This window comes from Rattus rattus, chromosome 11, assembly GCF_011064425.1.
Source record: "Rattus rattus isolate New Zealand chromosome 11, Rrattus_CSIRO_v1, whole genome shotgun sequence".
Lineage (NCBI taxonomy): Eukaryota > Metazoa > Chordata > Mammalia > Rodentia > Muridae > Rattus > Rattus rattus.
Genome location: NC_046164.1, coordinates 74,609,764 through 74,626,094, shown reverse-complemented (window position 1 = coordinate 74,626,094; position 16,331 = coordinate 74,609,764). Strand labels below are relative to the sequence as shown.

General features: G+C 41.1%; 1 protein-coding gene and 1 pseudogene across 1 annotated transcript in view; one reads left to right on the top strand and one right to left on the bottom strand.

Moving 5' to 3' along the window:
* The window catches only part of LOC116912780 (ankyrin repeat domain-containing protein 26-like), a 104,002-nt gene that overhangs the window by 16,010 nt on the left and 71,661 nt on the right, over nucleotides 1-16,331 (bottom strand). The window contains exons 24-25 of the mRNA XM_032916942.1: nucleotides 11,519-11,729; nucleotides 9,762-9,936 (exon numbers count right to left, since the gene is read on the bottom strand). Of these exons, the coding sequence (XP_032772833.1) occupies nucleotides 9,762-9,936; nucleotides 11,519-11,729 (386 nt within the window). The remainder of the gene's footprint in view (nucleotides 1-9,761; nucleotides 9,937-11,518; nucleotides 11,730-16,331) is intronic.
* Nucleotides 12,480-12,925, top strand: LOC116912779 (annotated as a pseudogene).

Below are 16,331 nucleotides of genomic sequence, written 5' to 3'. Positions count from 1 at the left end.
GACAACCAGCGATAATAAAAACTAACATGATGTTTTAGGTAAAATTAGATATTTTAAGAAATGATTTGAGAGACCAGGGAATGGTACTATCAGGAGGTGTGGCCTTGTAGGGGGAAGTGTGTCACTGTGGGGGTGGGCTTTGAGAACCTCCTCCCAGCTGCCTGGAAAACAGGCTGCCTTTGGTTCGAGATGTAGAACTCTCAGCTCCTTCTCCAACACTATGTCTGCCTGGATGCTGCCATGCTTCCTGTCATGATGATATCACGGCAATAAAAGCCAAACTAAGACAGGGTAACTATTTAAATTTAATCGTCCTACTTTGTGGCCTGTTTCTAGGTGTTCAATCTTTCTTTTTAAACTTTTTTTTTTAAATTAGAACATTTTCATATAATATATTTTGATTATTTTTTTTCTTCCCCCATTCCCTCCCATATTCTCCTCACCTCCCTACCCACCAAACTTGATGTTCTTTTTATCTTTCTCTCCTTAAAACAAGCAAAACCAATCCAAACCAAACCATAACCCAAGAAACACCCCCCTCACAAAAACAGAAATCAAAACAAACAAGTTAAAGACAAAAAAGACAAAAAAATCCAATCAAAGCAAAACGAGATAAAAAGAGAGACTGGATTTTCACAGCTGCCCTAACGGTCTGGATCCCAGCTCAGCCATTGAGGAGTGGAGTGAACTTGAATCAAACCATTTTCCATAGCCTGCTGTCTTCCCTTGTAAAATGGAGTTGGTAATATAGCCAGCCTCCCACACTCCAACACCAGGGTGGCTAGATTGGTGAGTATCTATACGTCATGGCACATGAGGAACTGTATTTAGGCATTAGTATTTTGATTATATTTTATGTTCTAATGAAATCTGGTATTTTACACAGCTGTTATGCCATTGAAAGTGGTCCTGTATGTAAGACCAGGAGTATTTGAGCCATAACTGGCTATGGACAAGAGGCCCGACCAGGGGGTGCTGGCACTTGAACAGTGTCTCTTCAGGCAGATGGTAGTAGATTTCCCAAACAAAACTAGGAATGGAAACTGCAGTCCCCAATACCAGCTCCACAGAAGAAAATGTCACCATCTCTTTGTTGAAGTCTGTCCCCCAGCATAGCTGTAGCCATTTTGTTCTATGCTTGCCAGGTATTTTAGATTGTTTCTGTAGCATGCCTATAACATGTTCTGTAACACGACACAGAAAAATAACTTTACTTAGAGCAACATCAGTGCTGATCACATATCCTGTTATGTTCTATATGTTCTGAGGTTTGTTAATCTTAAATTCCACAAAGCTTTACATAGGACCCATCAAATTAAAGGTCAATATGAACTGTTATGTCTAATATGGATTGAGTCAGAGCTGACCACCAGGCAGTACTTTCTGCAACTCCATATGAGCTCGTTGTGGTTTTTGTGGCTTTTTTTTTCCCATTGTAACCTGACAAACATGTTTTGTGGTGGTTCAGCCCCATCTGAGCTACAGTCCTGATCTATCAGTACAAGCGTGTGCATTCAACAACAAAAAAGGAGACTGAACCAACAAACTACTTCAGATGTACAAGTCCCAGCAGAGATACAAAAGGAACACAAAAATCTACCTCAACATGTTCCCTCTAATTACTAATTCCCTACGAGTGAGCTCCAATGAGAATGTCTTAGCAGATCTCCCAGACAAAGAATTCAAGAGAATTATAACTGTGTTCAAATGACTCAGAGAGGATAAGAGTATACTCCAAAAGAACAAAGACCTGAATGAATGACTGAACTCAATTCAAGATACAATAACTAACTTAATAAAAAAAATTGCAGAAAAAATCCAAACTTAAATGTCCTAGAAAAAAAAATAAAAGAAATCAATGGGAGATCTCCCCAACAGGATGAATCACATGGAAAACAATATGTCAGGATTACAAGACAAGGTAGAGGAATTGGATGACTCAGTAAAGGTCAATGAGAAATTTAAAAAGAATCAAACATGGGGGAACTTTGAGACATGGTGAAAAAACCCAACATTATAATAATAGGCATAAAAGAAGGAGAATACCATAATGAAGGTGTAGAGAATATTTTCTTTTCTTTCTTTTTTTAAAAAATGTATTTCTTTTACTTATATGAATACACCATTGCTATCTTCAGACACACCAGAAGAGGGCATCAGATCCCATTACAGATGGTTGTGAGTCACCATGTGGTTGCTGGGAATTGAACTCAGGACCTCTGAAAGAGCAGTCAGTGCTCTTAACTGCTGAGCCATCTCTCCAGCCCAAGAATATTTTCAATAAAAATTTATCAAACCTAGAGAAAGAATTACCATCCAGGTTCAAGAGCCCTTCAGAGTACCACAAAGACAGAAAAGAAACTCCCCATAATATTTTATGGTTAAAACCTTAAAAAAAAAAAAACCAGAATAGAGGGAGGGGATTGAAAGTTCCAAGAATGAGAGTCAAGTAATTTTTGAAGATAGGTCCACCAAAATGATAGCTGATTATTTGATAGAAAAATTTAAAGCCAGATGTGTTTGGAAAGACACACTCCAAGTTCTAAAAGGCCCAAACCACCAACCCTTATTATTATACCCAGCAAAACTATCTATTAAAAGTGAAAGAGATGAAAGGAATTTATAAGCCCTAAGACAGATCTACAGAGGATACTAGGAGAAATGCTTCAGTCAGAGGAGAAGGATAAACACACTCAAGGGATCACAGGGAATAAATAAATAACACCTGAACAGTTAGTAAAATAAAGTCTAACAAAACACCACAAAATTACCCATAGCAGTAATTCACATATTTTAATAACAACTCTCTATAACTTATTTTTATTTTAAATTATCTGTCTCTGTCTCTGTCTCTCTCCTCTTCCCCCCTCTCTCTGTCAGGTGTCCATGGATGTCAGAAGCTTTGTATTTTCTGTAGGTGAAGCTACAAGTGATTATAAACTGCCTGATGTGGGTTCAGAAACCTGAACTTGGGTCCTCTCCAAGAGCAGTACTCATACTTTACTGTTGAGCCATTTTTCCAGGTCAGCAACAACTTCAAATATTAGTAGTTTCAATTTCATGATAAAAGACATAGACACTTAGTAGGGTTAGGAAACAGACTCCTCCAAGAATATCCAAGAATGATAAAAGATATTCTAGGAAATAGAAACAAGCAGGCATATTTATTCTAATATCTAAACAAGTAAACCGCATACCAAAACTAGCCAGAAGAGATAAAGATGGTCACCATGATCATCACCAAGAGGATATCACAACTGTAACCATACACATACCAAACATAGTCACTTTCAATTTTATGAAAGACATTCTACTAAACTAAAACCACAAACTAGCCCTAATGTACAGTGACAGTGGGTGACTTCAATACTTTAAATATTCATCAATTGACACATCCTTTGGACCAAAACTAAACAGAGGCACACCAGAGTTAAATGACATTATAAATCAAATAGACCCAACAGACATCTATAGAACATTCCACCCAATCACCAAGTCATACATATTCTTCTCAGTAGTTCATGGAACTTTCTCCAAAATTGAGCACATATCAGGACACATTTCAACAAATACAGAAAAATTGAAATAACATTTTTGCATTCTATCTGATCACAATGGAATAAAGTTAGATATCATCATCAAGACAAACTATAGAAACTACAGAGAGACTCAGGAGGCAGAGGCAGGCAGAACTCTGAGTTCGAGACCAACCTGATCTACAGAGTCAGGGCAGCCAGGACTACACAGAGAAACCCTGTCAAAAAGAAAAGAAAAGAAAAGAAAAGAAAAAGAAACATTAAATACAATTAAATCAAAAAGAAATCAAGAAAATAAGAATGTTCTAAAATTGAATGAAACTGAAAACATATTATACTATATCTATAGGACATAAGAAGGCTGTTCTAACAGGAATGTTTATGATGCTAAATGCTTACCTCAAAAAATTTCAGAGATCCCTAATAACTTAAAAAACATATTTTGAGGGGCTGGAGAGATGGCTCAGTGGTTAAGAGCACTGACTGTTCTTCCAGAGGTCCTGAGTTCAATTCCCAGCAACCACATGGTGGCTCACAACCATCTGTAATGGGGATCCAATGCCCTCTTCCGGTTTATCGGAAGACAGCTACAGTGTACTCACATATAATAATTAAATAAATCTTAAAAAAAAACAAAAACAAAAACAAAACATATTTTGAGGCTTGGAAAAACCAAGAACAAACCAAAGCCCCCCCCCAAAAAAAACAAACAAACAAAAAAACAAAAACAAAAACAAAACAAAACAAAAAACAGTAGATGGAAAGAGAATTAAAACCAGAAGAAATTAACGAAATACAAACAATTCAAAGAATCGATGAAGAGTTGGTTCTTTGAAAAAAAAAATGAGACTGACAAACTCTTAGCCAAATTAGCCAAAAGAAACAGAGAAGAGATATAATTTAGTGAAATTCAGAAATGAAAGGGAGATGGCACTGTAACAGAAACTAATGGAATTCAGAAAATCTTAAGGATATATTTTTTAAACCTCCATTCCACTAAATTGGAAAACAAAAGGAAATGAATTCTTGCGCATATAAGATGCTAAAATTAAAGTGATAAATAATTCAAGCAGATCTATTGTCAGCAACAAGACTGAAAGAGTAATAAAAAGTTTCCCACATTAGAAGAAGCACAGGACCAGATGGATTCATCATAGAGTTCTACCTAAACTTCAAAGAACTAATGCTAATACTATTTAAATTACTCAATAAAATAGAAAAGGAAGGAAGTCTTCTACACTCCTCTTATGAGTCCAGTATTACCCTGATACTGAGACCAGATAAAGACAGAACAACAAACACAAAAGAAACTCACAGACTGAGCTCTTTGATTCTGAGCATAGGTGTAGCAGTCAATAAAATACTGACAACCCGAGTCCAAGATTATACCACAAAGATCATTAATCAGTCAAGTTGATTCAATTCCAGAGACACAGGAATGATTCACCAATGAATTCAACTTAATAAAGGTTATATACAACAAACCTACAGCCACCATCATGGTAAACGGAGGGGAAAACCAAAGAACTTCACAAAGATCAAAAGCAAGACAAGAGTGCTTTTTCCATTCCTATTCAACATAATCTTCACCAGAGCACCAAGATTAATAAATAAAAGGGATACAGATGTAAAGCAAGGAGTTAACACATCCCTATTTGTAGGGACATGATTCTGTACATGAGAAATGCTAAAATGGCACCAGAAATCCCCCAGAGAGGATAAACACAGTAAAGCAGAGTCTGAAGATAGAAACTGAAGATGATACCAAAAGGTGGAGAGACCACCCATGTGCATGGTTGGTAAAAGTAATACTGTGAACATGGCCTTTCTACCAAAATCAATCTATAGATTCACTGTAATCCCTTCAAAATTCCAATGCAATTCTTCATAAAAAAAAATCTTAAAATTCACATGGAAGTACAAAGGCTCTCTTTTAATGCAATCCTGAATAATAGAACCCCTGCTGGAGACATTGCCATTCTTGAGTTCAAGTTATATTACACAGTAGTGCAGAGCCATGGCACTAAGAATAGCATGGAGCTGGTGTAAGAATGGATACATTAATCAGTGGAATAGAATAGAGGACCCAGATACAAGCCTGATCTATCCACAAAGGTATAAAAAAACATATGTTAGAGTAAAGACAGTATCTTAAACAAATAGTGCTGGGAAAACTGGATATCTACAAGTAGAAGACTGAAACTTGATTTTTCCCTGTCATCAGGTAAAAATCATTTATAAATCAACTACAAGTGGATCAAAGATTTTAAGGTTAGGTCCAAAACACTGAAACTTCTAGAAGAAAATGTGAGATATGAATTGAACCTTTTCTGGGACCCCTTGAATGAGACTCTCAGAAGCAGAGATTGATGCAAAAGAAAGAGGAGTTTTATTATTCCAACACGCTGGGGTTGCTCCAGGAGGGAGATGACCCTGAGCAGACTCTATCAGGGAGTTGTATACCTTTGATAGAGGTAGATTTCAAACAATAAGGGCAGAATTTGAACAATGGTAACTAGGCAGGGTTCTTTTGGTGGGGCGAAGTGACCTTCAAATTGACTCATGGTCAGTGGACCGTCTGGGACTTTCCAAGGGGATAGGTTGAGGAGTCACAGGTGGCTTTGTCTGATAGTTGGCTTGTAATTGTTTGAGGAGCTAAACTAGCTCTACTCCCCGGAAGGGAAGGGTCTTAGTGCTTGGAGGTTTGTAGTGGAATTTTTCCCACTGGCCTTAGATTGATTCCAACTCTGGCTCTTTGAAAAGCACAGGGATGGCATGTCAGGGTATAGGAGGATATGTCAGGATATAGGAGTACATGTCAGGGTATATGTTGTTATAAAATTATAAAAAATAAAACAGTCTTTTTACCTGCTCTAGGTCTGGCAACACAGTGCCCCAAGATATCTGATAGATATCTTAATCTCAGTCAGCAAAGCCTCTCACCCGCTCTGCTCCATCCCATATCACACTGCTGAAGGCCTCTCTCTGAGCCTGGCAACAATCTCTCTACCCATCCAGTTCCCAAGGCAGGCTGCCACCATGGCAGAAATATACATCCTAATTCCGTGGCTGCTTAGTGTCCCAGCTGTCACACACCCTCTTAAACTTAAATTGCCACATGAAAGAACACACAATACAATAACCTCTGATCCAATTGATAAGATATAATTGCCCACCTAAACATACAAAGCCCTGTACACATCCATCCCTTAAGAACACTCATAACAACCTGTAAAAGTACAGCATGGAATCTTAACATCAGCTTCCATGTTCTCTCCGCGGCTACTCTCCCTGTCTCCTCCTGTGTCTTCCTCCTTTCCGTCCAAGTTTCCTCCTCTTCCCTCAAACTTTTCTCCCGCCCATCCTTCCTTCTCATCCAATGACAGGCCTAAGTCCATCTTATACCTGCCTCACCTGTGACATCATCCCACAGGTATAGGAGGAGCCGTCAGAGAACAGGAGGGTATATCAAGGTATAGGAGGATGTCAGGGTATAGGAGGATATGTTAGGGTATAGGAGGACATGGCAGGATGTAGGGTCAGGAAAAACTTTCTTAATAGGACCCTGGTTGCCTGGAAAATAGGATTAACAATCATTAAGTGGGACTTGATAAATTGAAAAGCTTCTGCACTGTAAAGGAAATTGCTCCTTGTACAAAGAACTCAAAAGATTAAACCTTGAGAAAACAAACCATCCAATTTAAATGTGGGCCATGGAACTGAACAGAGTTCACAGAAGAAATACAAATGGCTGAGAAGTATTTGAAAAATTATTCACCATTGTCAGTCATCAGAAAACTGCAGATTAAGGCTACTTTGAGATTTCAACTCACCCCAGTCAGAGTAAGATTAAGAAATTGATAGATGTCAGTGGGGAGATGGCTCAGCAGTAAAGGGCATTTGCTTTTACACAGGGCCTTGGGTTTAGTTTCCAGGACCTACATGGCAACTCATGTATATACATAGGCGTCTGAGGGAAAGATCTACTGACAGCCTTATTACTCAGCTGTTAACCTGTGAGCTACAATAATGACTTGTGTGGCAAGCCATGTGTGTGGCTGTGGCGTGTGGTATGGCCAACTGCTTCCTGAGTTGGTATAAGGCCTGATCTACCAGAGAAAGTTCATGCCCAGTACTATAAATCCGGCCAAGAACCTATGCTGGGGATGTCATAGGTCCCCATTAGAGACGTCTCTTTATGCAGTGGATGGCTACTGATGCAGGAACTCACAACTCATCTAAGTGTAGTTAATAAGCTTTAGTGGCATCCTCAGGCACAAATGGGACATCTGTGTTACACCCCACCCCCCAAGGCTCAGGGACAAACTGTGGAAGTGGGTCTCCAGGAAGACCAGTGTAAAACAGGGTCTTCTGGATATGACAGGACAGCTGCAGTCATGATGACGGTTTATCAGATAGAAAATGCAGGGTTCCCACTTGCAGCTGTGGTGCTTCTCCAAGACCTGTACGAGAAGAAGTCAACATTCTAGCATGGTTAGAGCCTCACAAACCTGAGCTGGGAGCCATTGAGAGTTTATGGATGTAAGAGGAGGAAGAGTCAATTTTCTTAGAGGATGTGGCCTCTGGGTTAGCCATAGTCCAGTGAAGGGCCCCACGCCCATGAGTATATGGCCAGCACCAATGGACTTAGTGAGTTATTTTAAGAAGGGAGGATGAATAAAAGTTGAATGGAATGGAGAAGTTGGGGTGGGGGAGGTAAATCTGATCAAAATGCAGTTCATGCATATATGAAATTCTTTAAGAATAAAAATGCTATATGTTGAAAATCTAAAACACATTGTAATAAAACTGCATTGGCATTTCTTTACAAGTTATGTGAAGTTAATAAAATGAGATATATAGGCCAAGGGCTAAGGATGTGACTGTGGAAGAATGTCTGTTATATTACAGAATATTATGGCTTCCGATGACATTGAAACAAAATTGCATTCTTCTTGGAGGGAGGGAATGATCTTGGAAAATGGGACTCTGTAGGTTTTATTTTTCCTCCTTATACAGTAGCTGAAGTATGAGACTTGCATATAAACCTCTATAACAGCACACAAAGCAGGCCAAATCATTGTCCCGAACTAGAAAATCTGTCTGTGGATAGTAGATTTTTAGGGAAAACACTGAAAGCCTTCTCTTTGAATGAGCTTATTATGAAGGTCATGACTCAGAAAGACAGCAGAGTTAAATAAAGAACATTACTGTAACTTGGAAAATAGAAGTGGGATGATCAGGAATTCAAGACCAGCCTTGGTTATGCATCAGAAGCAAAAATTACTCAATCCAACATTGCCACGACCTCTCCCAAATACATACACTATACACATAAACTTAAAGGTCAAATTCCCTGCCTTTTACAGGATACAAGTACATACTGGAAAATGCCTCAAGCATCTCAGACCTCCTTTGCGCTTTGTGCAACTGCTAATAAATCTTGTTGTAAAAATGATTTGCCCCAACCCTATTGTATGCGACGCTGGCATTTTGTTCTTGAGAAACTTGCGGTCAGGGCTCTTTTGGTCCTCAAATCCCTAGAGAATCATTTCAGTAAGAGTTCAGTCATATGTGTGCCCCATACCCTCAAAGCATCATCATAGAATTTTATAAGGAGGGCGACCTTTTCGAGGATGATCGCCCGACAGGAATCGCTCAAGCTGCATGAATAAGCTAATTTGTCAAAGTGAAAAAGCAGCTGCAGACACGGGCATGGGTGATATCGCTCCTTATAAAAAATATAACACGAGCCATTACAGACCCAAACATGCGTAGCAGCCTGCATTTTAACATCAATCTCTAAATGGTCATCCTGGTGGCAGTTGGCTAAACTCCAGCGACCCTCTGGTCCTCCAGCCAGGAACACGTGGTGAACACTGTTAGATGCCTAGATTTATAACTCATAAACTTAGCTATTAATGCCTTCATCTAACATTTTTTGTTCTAAGTAACTCAAGAGTGGATGGTGTGGCAACATTTAGGTCAGCACAGGAGGGCTATGTCTGGTGTCCCAGAGATTACACTGTCGAGTGACGAGGGGCATGGCTCCAGCTGGTGTAATGCCCACTCTCACAGTGTCATAGTGATACGTTGGCAAGCAATACCTTTTCTTCCTGTCCATTTTCTGTTAGCCATATGCATTTATTTGAAAACAGAATCGGAGTGATCTAACATAGCTATCAAACTCTCAGAAATACGGAATTTTACTCAGAACTGGTTCACCTGTCTCAAATCTTTTTCTAGGGCCTTCAGTTCCGAGATCACGGTCCTGATTTCAGGGCGCTGAGTACGCTCCACACTCCCGCCATGTTGTTCCTCTTCCCTTCGTAACCGTGGTTTCTTTTGAGGAAACATAAACTCGACATTTTCTTGTTTCTCATCTTGCTTTAGGGGGAACCTGGAGTATTGAAACACATTACAACTCATTTCGAGGAAACACGGTCATCGTGGTTTCATTATACTAACAAATTATCTTCTTGATCGATCGCCCTTCCAAACGATTGAATAAATTGTCTTGAAATAAAATTTCACCACCATAAAATGTGCCAGCCGTGCCCCAAAACGATTCACATTGCAAAGGAACACCCCCAGATGTTCACACAGTAGGGTAGCCACTACCCAAGGCCGGAAGAATGACTCCAGTATCCACTATCTCTCACCCTGCTTATTCCTAACATTTCAACCATATCCCAGTGTTATTTATCCCACAGGAAGCTCGGTAGTCTTTCTGAACAATTCATGAGCTGATCATGTAGCAGCAGTGAGTAGTTCTTACCATAGATATCTGAATCAACTATGGATGTATAAAGGAGACATTGTGGAATAAATCAATGAGTGACTTCCATTTTTTTTGTAAAATGAGTTCACTCTCCAGAGAGCATCTTTTTTTTTCTTTTAATACTATTTATTTATATTTATATGAATATACTGTAGTTGTCTACATACACACACACACACACACACACACACACACACCAGAAGAGGGTATCAGATTTCATTACAGATGGTTGTGAGACACCATGTGGTTGCTGGGAACTGAACTCAGGACCTCTGGAAGAGCAGTCAGTGCTCTTAACCACTGAGCCATCTCTCCACTCAGACCTCTATTTTCTGTGTATTTTGTTTGTGTTAACAAAGATACAGATGTGAACCAGCTCATTCTCAGGCTTGTCATTCATGACGACCTTCGTTGGGTCCACGGCAAAGTGAATGAGTAATTAAAGGGAACCACTGTATAAATTTAAAAGTAGTTGAGTTGAGAAATAATGATTCCTTTATGTTCTTTAGATAAAGCTGTAAATGAATATTAAGCTTTTTTAGAACAAGTAAGCTATATTGATCCAAGTTTTAAAAAAGATTCCTATACTTTGAACAAGTAATGAATGATGTTTCCAAAATATTTAGAAATTCAGAAAACAAAGTCCAAATGGCATTTCCTGCAGCATTAACTGTGACAGGAAAATAAGAAAGTGATCACAAGTCCCATCCTTAAATGAATAGTGAACAAAAGGACTCAGCATAGCCACTCAATTTCCAGTCTTGAAGAGTATGAATTTATTTATTTAAAATACTCATGCCCAAATGAGGCGGTCACACTTAATAATTCCACACTCCACAGGACTGGAAATTGGAAATGTTCTTCTTCTGGGACACTAGGCCATAAGCCGGCCAGTAAGAGAATCCCATTCCTCTCAGTACTACAGTAGGATGATTCAAGCATTCCTCTGAAACTAAGATTCATGGGGCAGGAGAAATGGCTCAGTGGTTAAAAGCACGGGCCGTTCTTGAGAGGACCTGGGTTGGATTGCTAGCGCCCACAGGATGGCTCAGTTGTCTCTAACTCTGGGTCCGGGTAATCCGATGCCCTCTTCTGGCTCTGGGGTGTTCCGTGCATTGGCACACAGACACACATGTAGGCAGACACTCGTGCATATAAAATAAAAATAAAAAAAATTAAAAAACCAACTAAGATACCATGCCTCAAATCACAGAGCTCGCCCCATGCCACTTCTTTATGCCGTGACCAGGATTTTGGTTTTTTAATTTCTGTCTGTTCTCTCTGCACTCCGCTGGCCTTGTCTCCCACTTTTCCAAGTTTTCTCGTAAGCAGCTCACAGTGACTCTTCCTCAGCTTTGCCAGTCTTTCGTCTGAGCGAGCCGTGTCCCAGAGCTTCATCGGGATGCGAGAACCTGTAGGGGAGAAGACAGCATCAGGACGGATTACATGTGAGCGTATTTTGAACACAGGGACTACGTTTTCCCAGTCAACCATTCGTACGCTGAGCAGCGAGCACTATGTGCCTGTAATAAAGAACACGGTGTTAAATTCTGCAGGTAAAACAAATGAGCCCTTGTGTGATGGACGTTCTTGGCTGCCATCTTGATTATATCCACAATGAATTAAAACCCAAATGGCTGGGCACACCTGCAGGGGATTGTTTTCAATAAAGCATTTGAAGGGGGAAGACCCAATTTCTAATGCAGGCGCAAAGTTCCACCTCTAGTCCAGTTTGTGGTGGGAAGATCCACCTTTAATCTGGGCCACACCTTCCGCTGGAAGCCTATAGAAGGGACATGGAAGGAGGAGGCTCTCTAGCTCGTAGTCTCCTGGCAAGTCCATCCCTCCAGTGGCATCAGAGACTACTTCTTTGGGATTCCAGCATATGCTGAAGACCAGCTGAGACATCCAGCCCCATGGATTGAACGACTACTGGGTTCTCGGACCTTTCTTTGGTAGGCAGCCACCGTTGGACCTGCTGGGCCACAGCCTCTAAGTCACTCTAATACGTCCCATTTATATAAACATGTTCATTCTATAAGTTCTGTTACTCTAGAGAACCCTGAATAATATACTTGCTTTTGCCTGGTTTCAACTCTAGGGGAGAAAAGACACAGAATGAGCATTATATCCTCCTCTACAGCTCCAACGCTGTAGCCATCATGAATGACACGGTGACCATCCTGACCAGGAAGTTCATGACAAACCATCTGCTTCAGAGGAAACAGATGGTCACTGATGTCCTTCATCCTGGGAAGGCCACAATACCAAAGACAGAAATTCGGGAAAAGCTGGCCAAGATGTACAAAACCACACCAGATGTCATCTTTGTATTTAGATTCAGAACCCACTTCGGTGGGGGCAAGACAACTGGCTTTGGCCTGATCTATGACTCTTTGGATTATGGAGAGAAGAATGAGCCTCAACACAGACTTGCGAGACATGGCCTCTATGAGAAGAAAAGCACCTCCCACAAACAGCGAAAGGAACGCAAAGAACAGAATGAAGGTCAGGGGGACTGCAAAGGCCAATGTTGGTGCTGGCAAAAAGCCAAAGGAGTAGCTCTGCGGTGACTTGATGTTCTGCTGTGATATGCAAATTTCTGAGGGTAAAAAAAAAACTAAAAAGCTTCTGTGAAAAAAAGAAAAAAAATGAGCATTATATTATTCAGATGGATGCTGTAGGAAAACGGTTTTATGAGAACAAATCTCAAATGAGATCAAAGTAGATTTTCCCATGGAGGAAAAAGCTACAGTGAGAAATGGAGGATAAGAAAACAGGCAAAATGCTATTACAACGATTACAAAATATATTTATTTTTATATTATATAATATATTGTATATATAAGATATATATATATACAATATATTTACAACTACTAAGATAATGACTTATGAAGATAATAATCTATGATGAAAAGAAAAAAAGGTGAAAAAGATTTCCCGTCATCATATCTCGCTGTGAGGGAGGGTCCAGGCCATTAAACGAGAAGGAACTCATGTGGAGCCTTCTGGAGTCTCTGGTGAACCGAGGCCTCCAGAGGACAGAACACTGGAGGCAAGAGAACACTGGAAGAACGCTGCAGACCTGCTGATAAGGCCCCTTCAACATCAGCAGAGTATGACTAAACGCTCCTGCCAGGAAGGCTTCAGTGACCGATGGGAAGGACACCTGCAAAGTCCCCAGGGGACTGGGACATTGGAACAGGGTTCACAAAATGGTGGAAAGTGTCCATCCCCTGCAGACTGGCCAGATAACCCTTAAGTCAGGTTATAATGGGTTAGGACAGTAGTTGTCAACTTGTGGGTTGCAACCCCCTTGCAAAGGGGTCATATCAGATATTTACATTACAATTCATAGCAGGAGCAAATTTACAGCTATGAAGTGGCAACAAAAATGATTTTATGGTTTTGGGGATCACTTCGACATGAGGAACTGTATTAAAGGGTCATGGTTTTAGGAAGGCCGAGAACCACTGGGTCAGGAAAAGGTGGTGCCTAACACTGGGGAGAACTGGAGGCTGTCAGAGGAGCAGGAAGGAAGGGTCGAGCTGTTCAGTGTAACTTAAATGTATCTGTCTTAGTGACTTTTCTATCCCTGTGATAAAATACCACGAGCAAGGCCACTTATAAGACAAACTTTAATTTGGCGCTTACTTTTGGAGGAGAGAGTCCATGGCCATCATGGTGATAAGCACCACAGGAGGCGGGCAGCGTGGTGCTGGAACAGTAGCTGAGAGCTGATATCTTGAGACAACCAAGGAGCAGAGTGAAAGCCACACACCAGGAAAGGGGCAGCATCAATCTTCTAAACCTCAGAGCTCATCCCCAGTGACACGCCTCCTACAACAAGGCCACACCCCCTGATCCTTCCCAAACAGTCCCACCTGTGGATGGGTACACACTACTCCAATCTATAGGCCTGAGACACAACAACTTAAGCGACAAGAAATATGTTCCACGACAATAAAGGAATCAAATGGAATTTAATGGTTAAAATTTAATAAATGTTGGCAAAAAGTACCCAAATAACTCTGGACTAATGTGTGGTCAGTTTCTATTCTCAATTTTATACAGCTTAAAGTCACCTGGGAGGGAAAACGTCAGTCGAGCAATCAGCTTGGCCTGTGAGCATTCTGTGGGGCGTTGCCTTGATTGTTAATCTATGCAGGAAGGCATAGCCTATGGGTCTGCCATCATAGGCTGTACAAGAAAAGCTAACTGAGCATGAACCAGTGAGAGTGTCAGCAACGTTGTTCTTCCATGAATCCTGACTCGCAGTACCTTGCCCTGACTTGTCTAATGTCGTACTGTGACCTAGAAGTGCGAGCTGGAATCCTTGGGAACAGTCAAAAGAAACGTATCCTGAGCACTACCATTTCGTTTTCAGATTCCATTTAATCATGGGGAGAAATTAAATTCAAGGTTCTGGGCACTCGAGGAGCTGGGGACTTCCCAAGAGCTGAACAGCATCTATTATAAGGAACTAAGTGTCACTCAAGGACAACTCCATCTTGCTGGCAGTGTCAAACACGTTCATGTCCCCAGGCCCAGGACTCTGCTCCTATCCTGATTGGTGAAAACTCCCTTGATCAACCCCTTATGTCAAAGTATGATTGGACAATGCTACAGCCCACGTCCCACCCCACTCTGTGGTCTCATCCTTTAAATATGCTGTGCCCTTTCTCTTGGTGGTCACAGTCCAGTTCCCAACTGTGTTCTGTGGCTCTGATGGATCAGTGGCAGCTGATTACAATGCACTTTCGTCCTCTTCATTGACCCGGTGTTTGACTTATGTTGGATTTAGGAGGACCTCACAACAAAACAAACTCACATCACTTTCATTTACATGGATTACCACAGTGACAGAAAAGGAAACTCAATACCCGGTAACATAGGTCCCTAATCCCAAAGCCATTTCATTCCTGAGCCACAATGGGAGTTCAAGGTCAGTGGAGGAACTGACCAAGACTCTAAATAATAAAATAACCAGAGAGCTGGAGGTATAGCTCAGTGGTCCTTCCTGCACCTGGCATGCACAGGGGCCTATATTTAATCCCCAGAACTGCATCAAGCACATACACATGCACACACACCATACAAATAGAAAATAAATATAGAAAGAAGCTTGATAATGTGTTAAAAAAACAAAACCCAGTATGAGGACTGGATCGCCTCTTTTTGAGTTGATGGTCAATGGATCACTTTACACTCTATTGCCAATACTCTTGGTTACCCCCAGAGCTTGACAGTGAGACCCTACTACTATTGAAGACACACAGACTTGAGTAACAGGAACACGGGAAAAATGAAGCTAGTACTCACGAGGCAGCCTCCCCCCCCCCGTCCCCCACACCACCCGACTGGCTAGCCTTCATGCTGCTACAAGGTGCTGTGTATGCTACTGGAGGAGAGAAATGGCCAGCTGTGAACCGTGCAACCTGCAGACAGGCTAGTGCCTGACGAGACATGCCCACTGTTGAAACAGAGCCACAAATGCCATAGGTTAGCCAACCACTTTCTGATTGGATCTAAGGCCCGTAGCATGAGATGGGATCCATACCTGGCACCATTGAAGGGGCCGAGAACCTGTGGCTACATGGGCCATAGGCCCTAGGGAAGAAGCGGATAGTATTATTCTGCTAAATGGACAGCTTTAAAATGACTAGTAATGACGTCCCAGTATATACAGAAATCAGATCTCTCAGCTCCTGCCAGAGAAGCTCCTCCTCGCAGTAGATGGTGATGGGTATAGACTCTCAAATAGCCAACGGGTAGAGAACAAGACACCATGGAATACTCAGCCCCAATGGGACCCACATGTCACGCCCCTCCCACAAGGCTCATGAGCTTTGAGGAAGAGGGGTTGGAAAAATTCTAAGGGGCAGAGGTTGTTGATAACATCAAGGCAGCACCACTTCCCAGATGTGGCAGGGAGGTTGCATATATGAAGTCATGGTGGTTGATACAGATCTAGGCAAGTTCAAGGCAGAAAATAAAAAAAAAAATCCCAG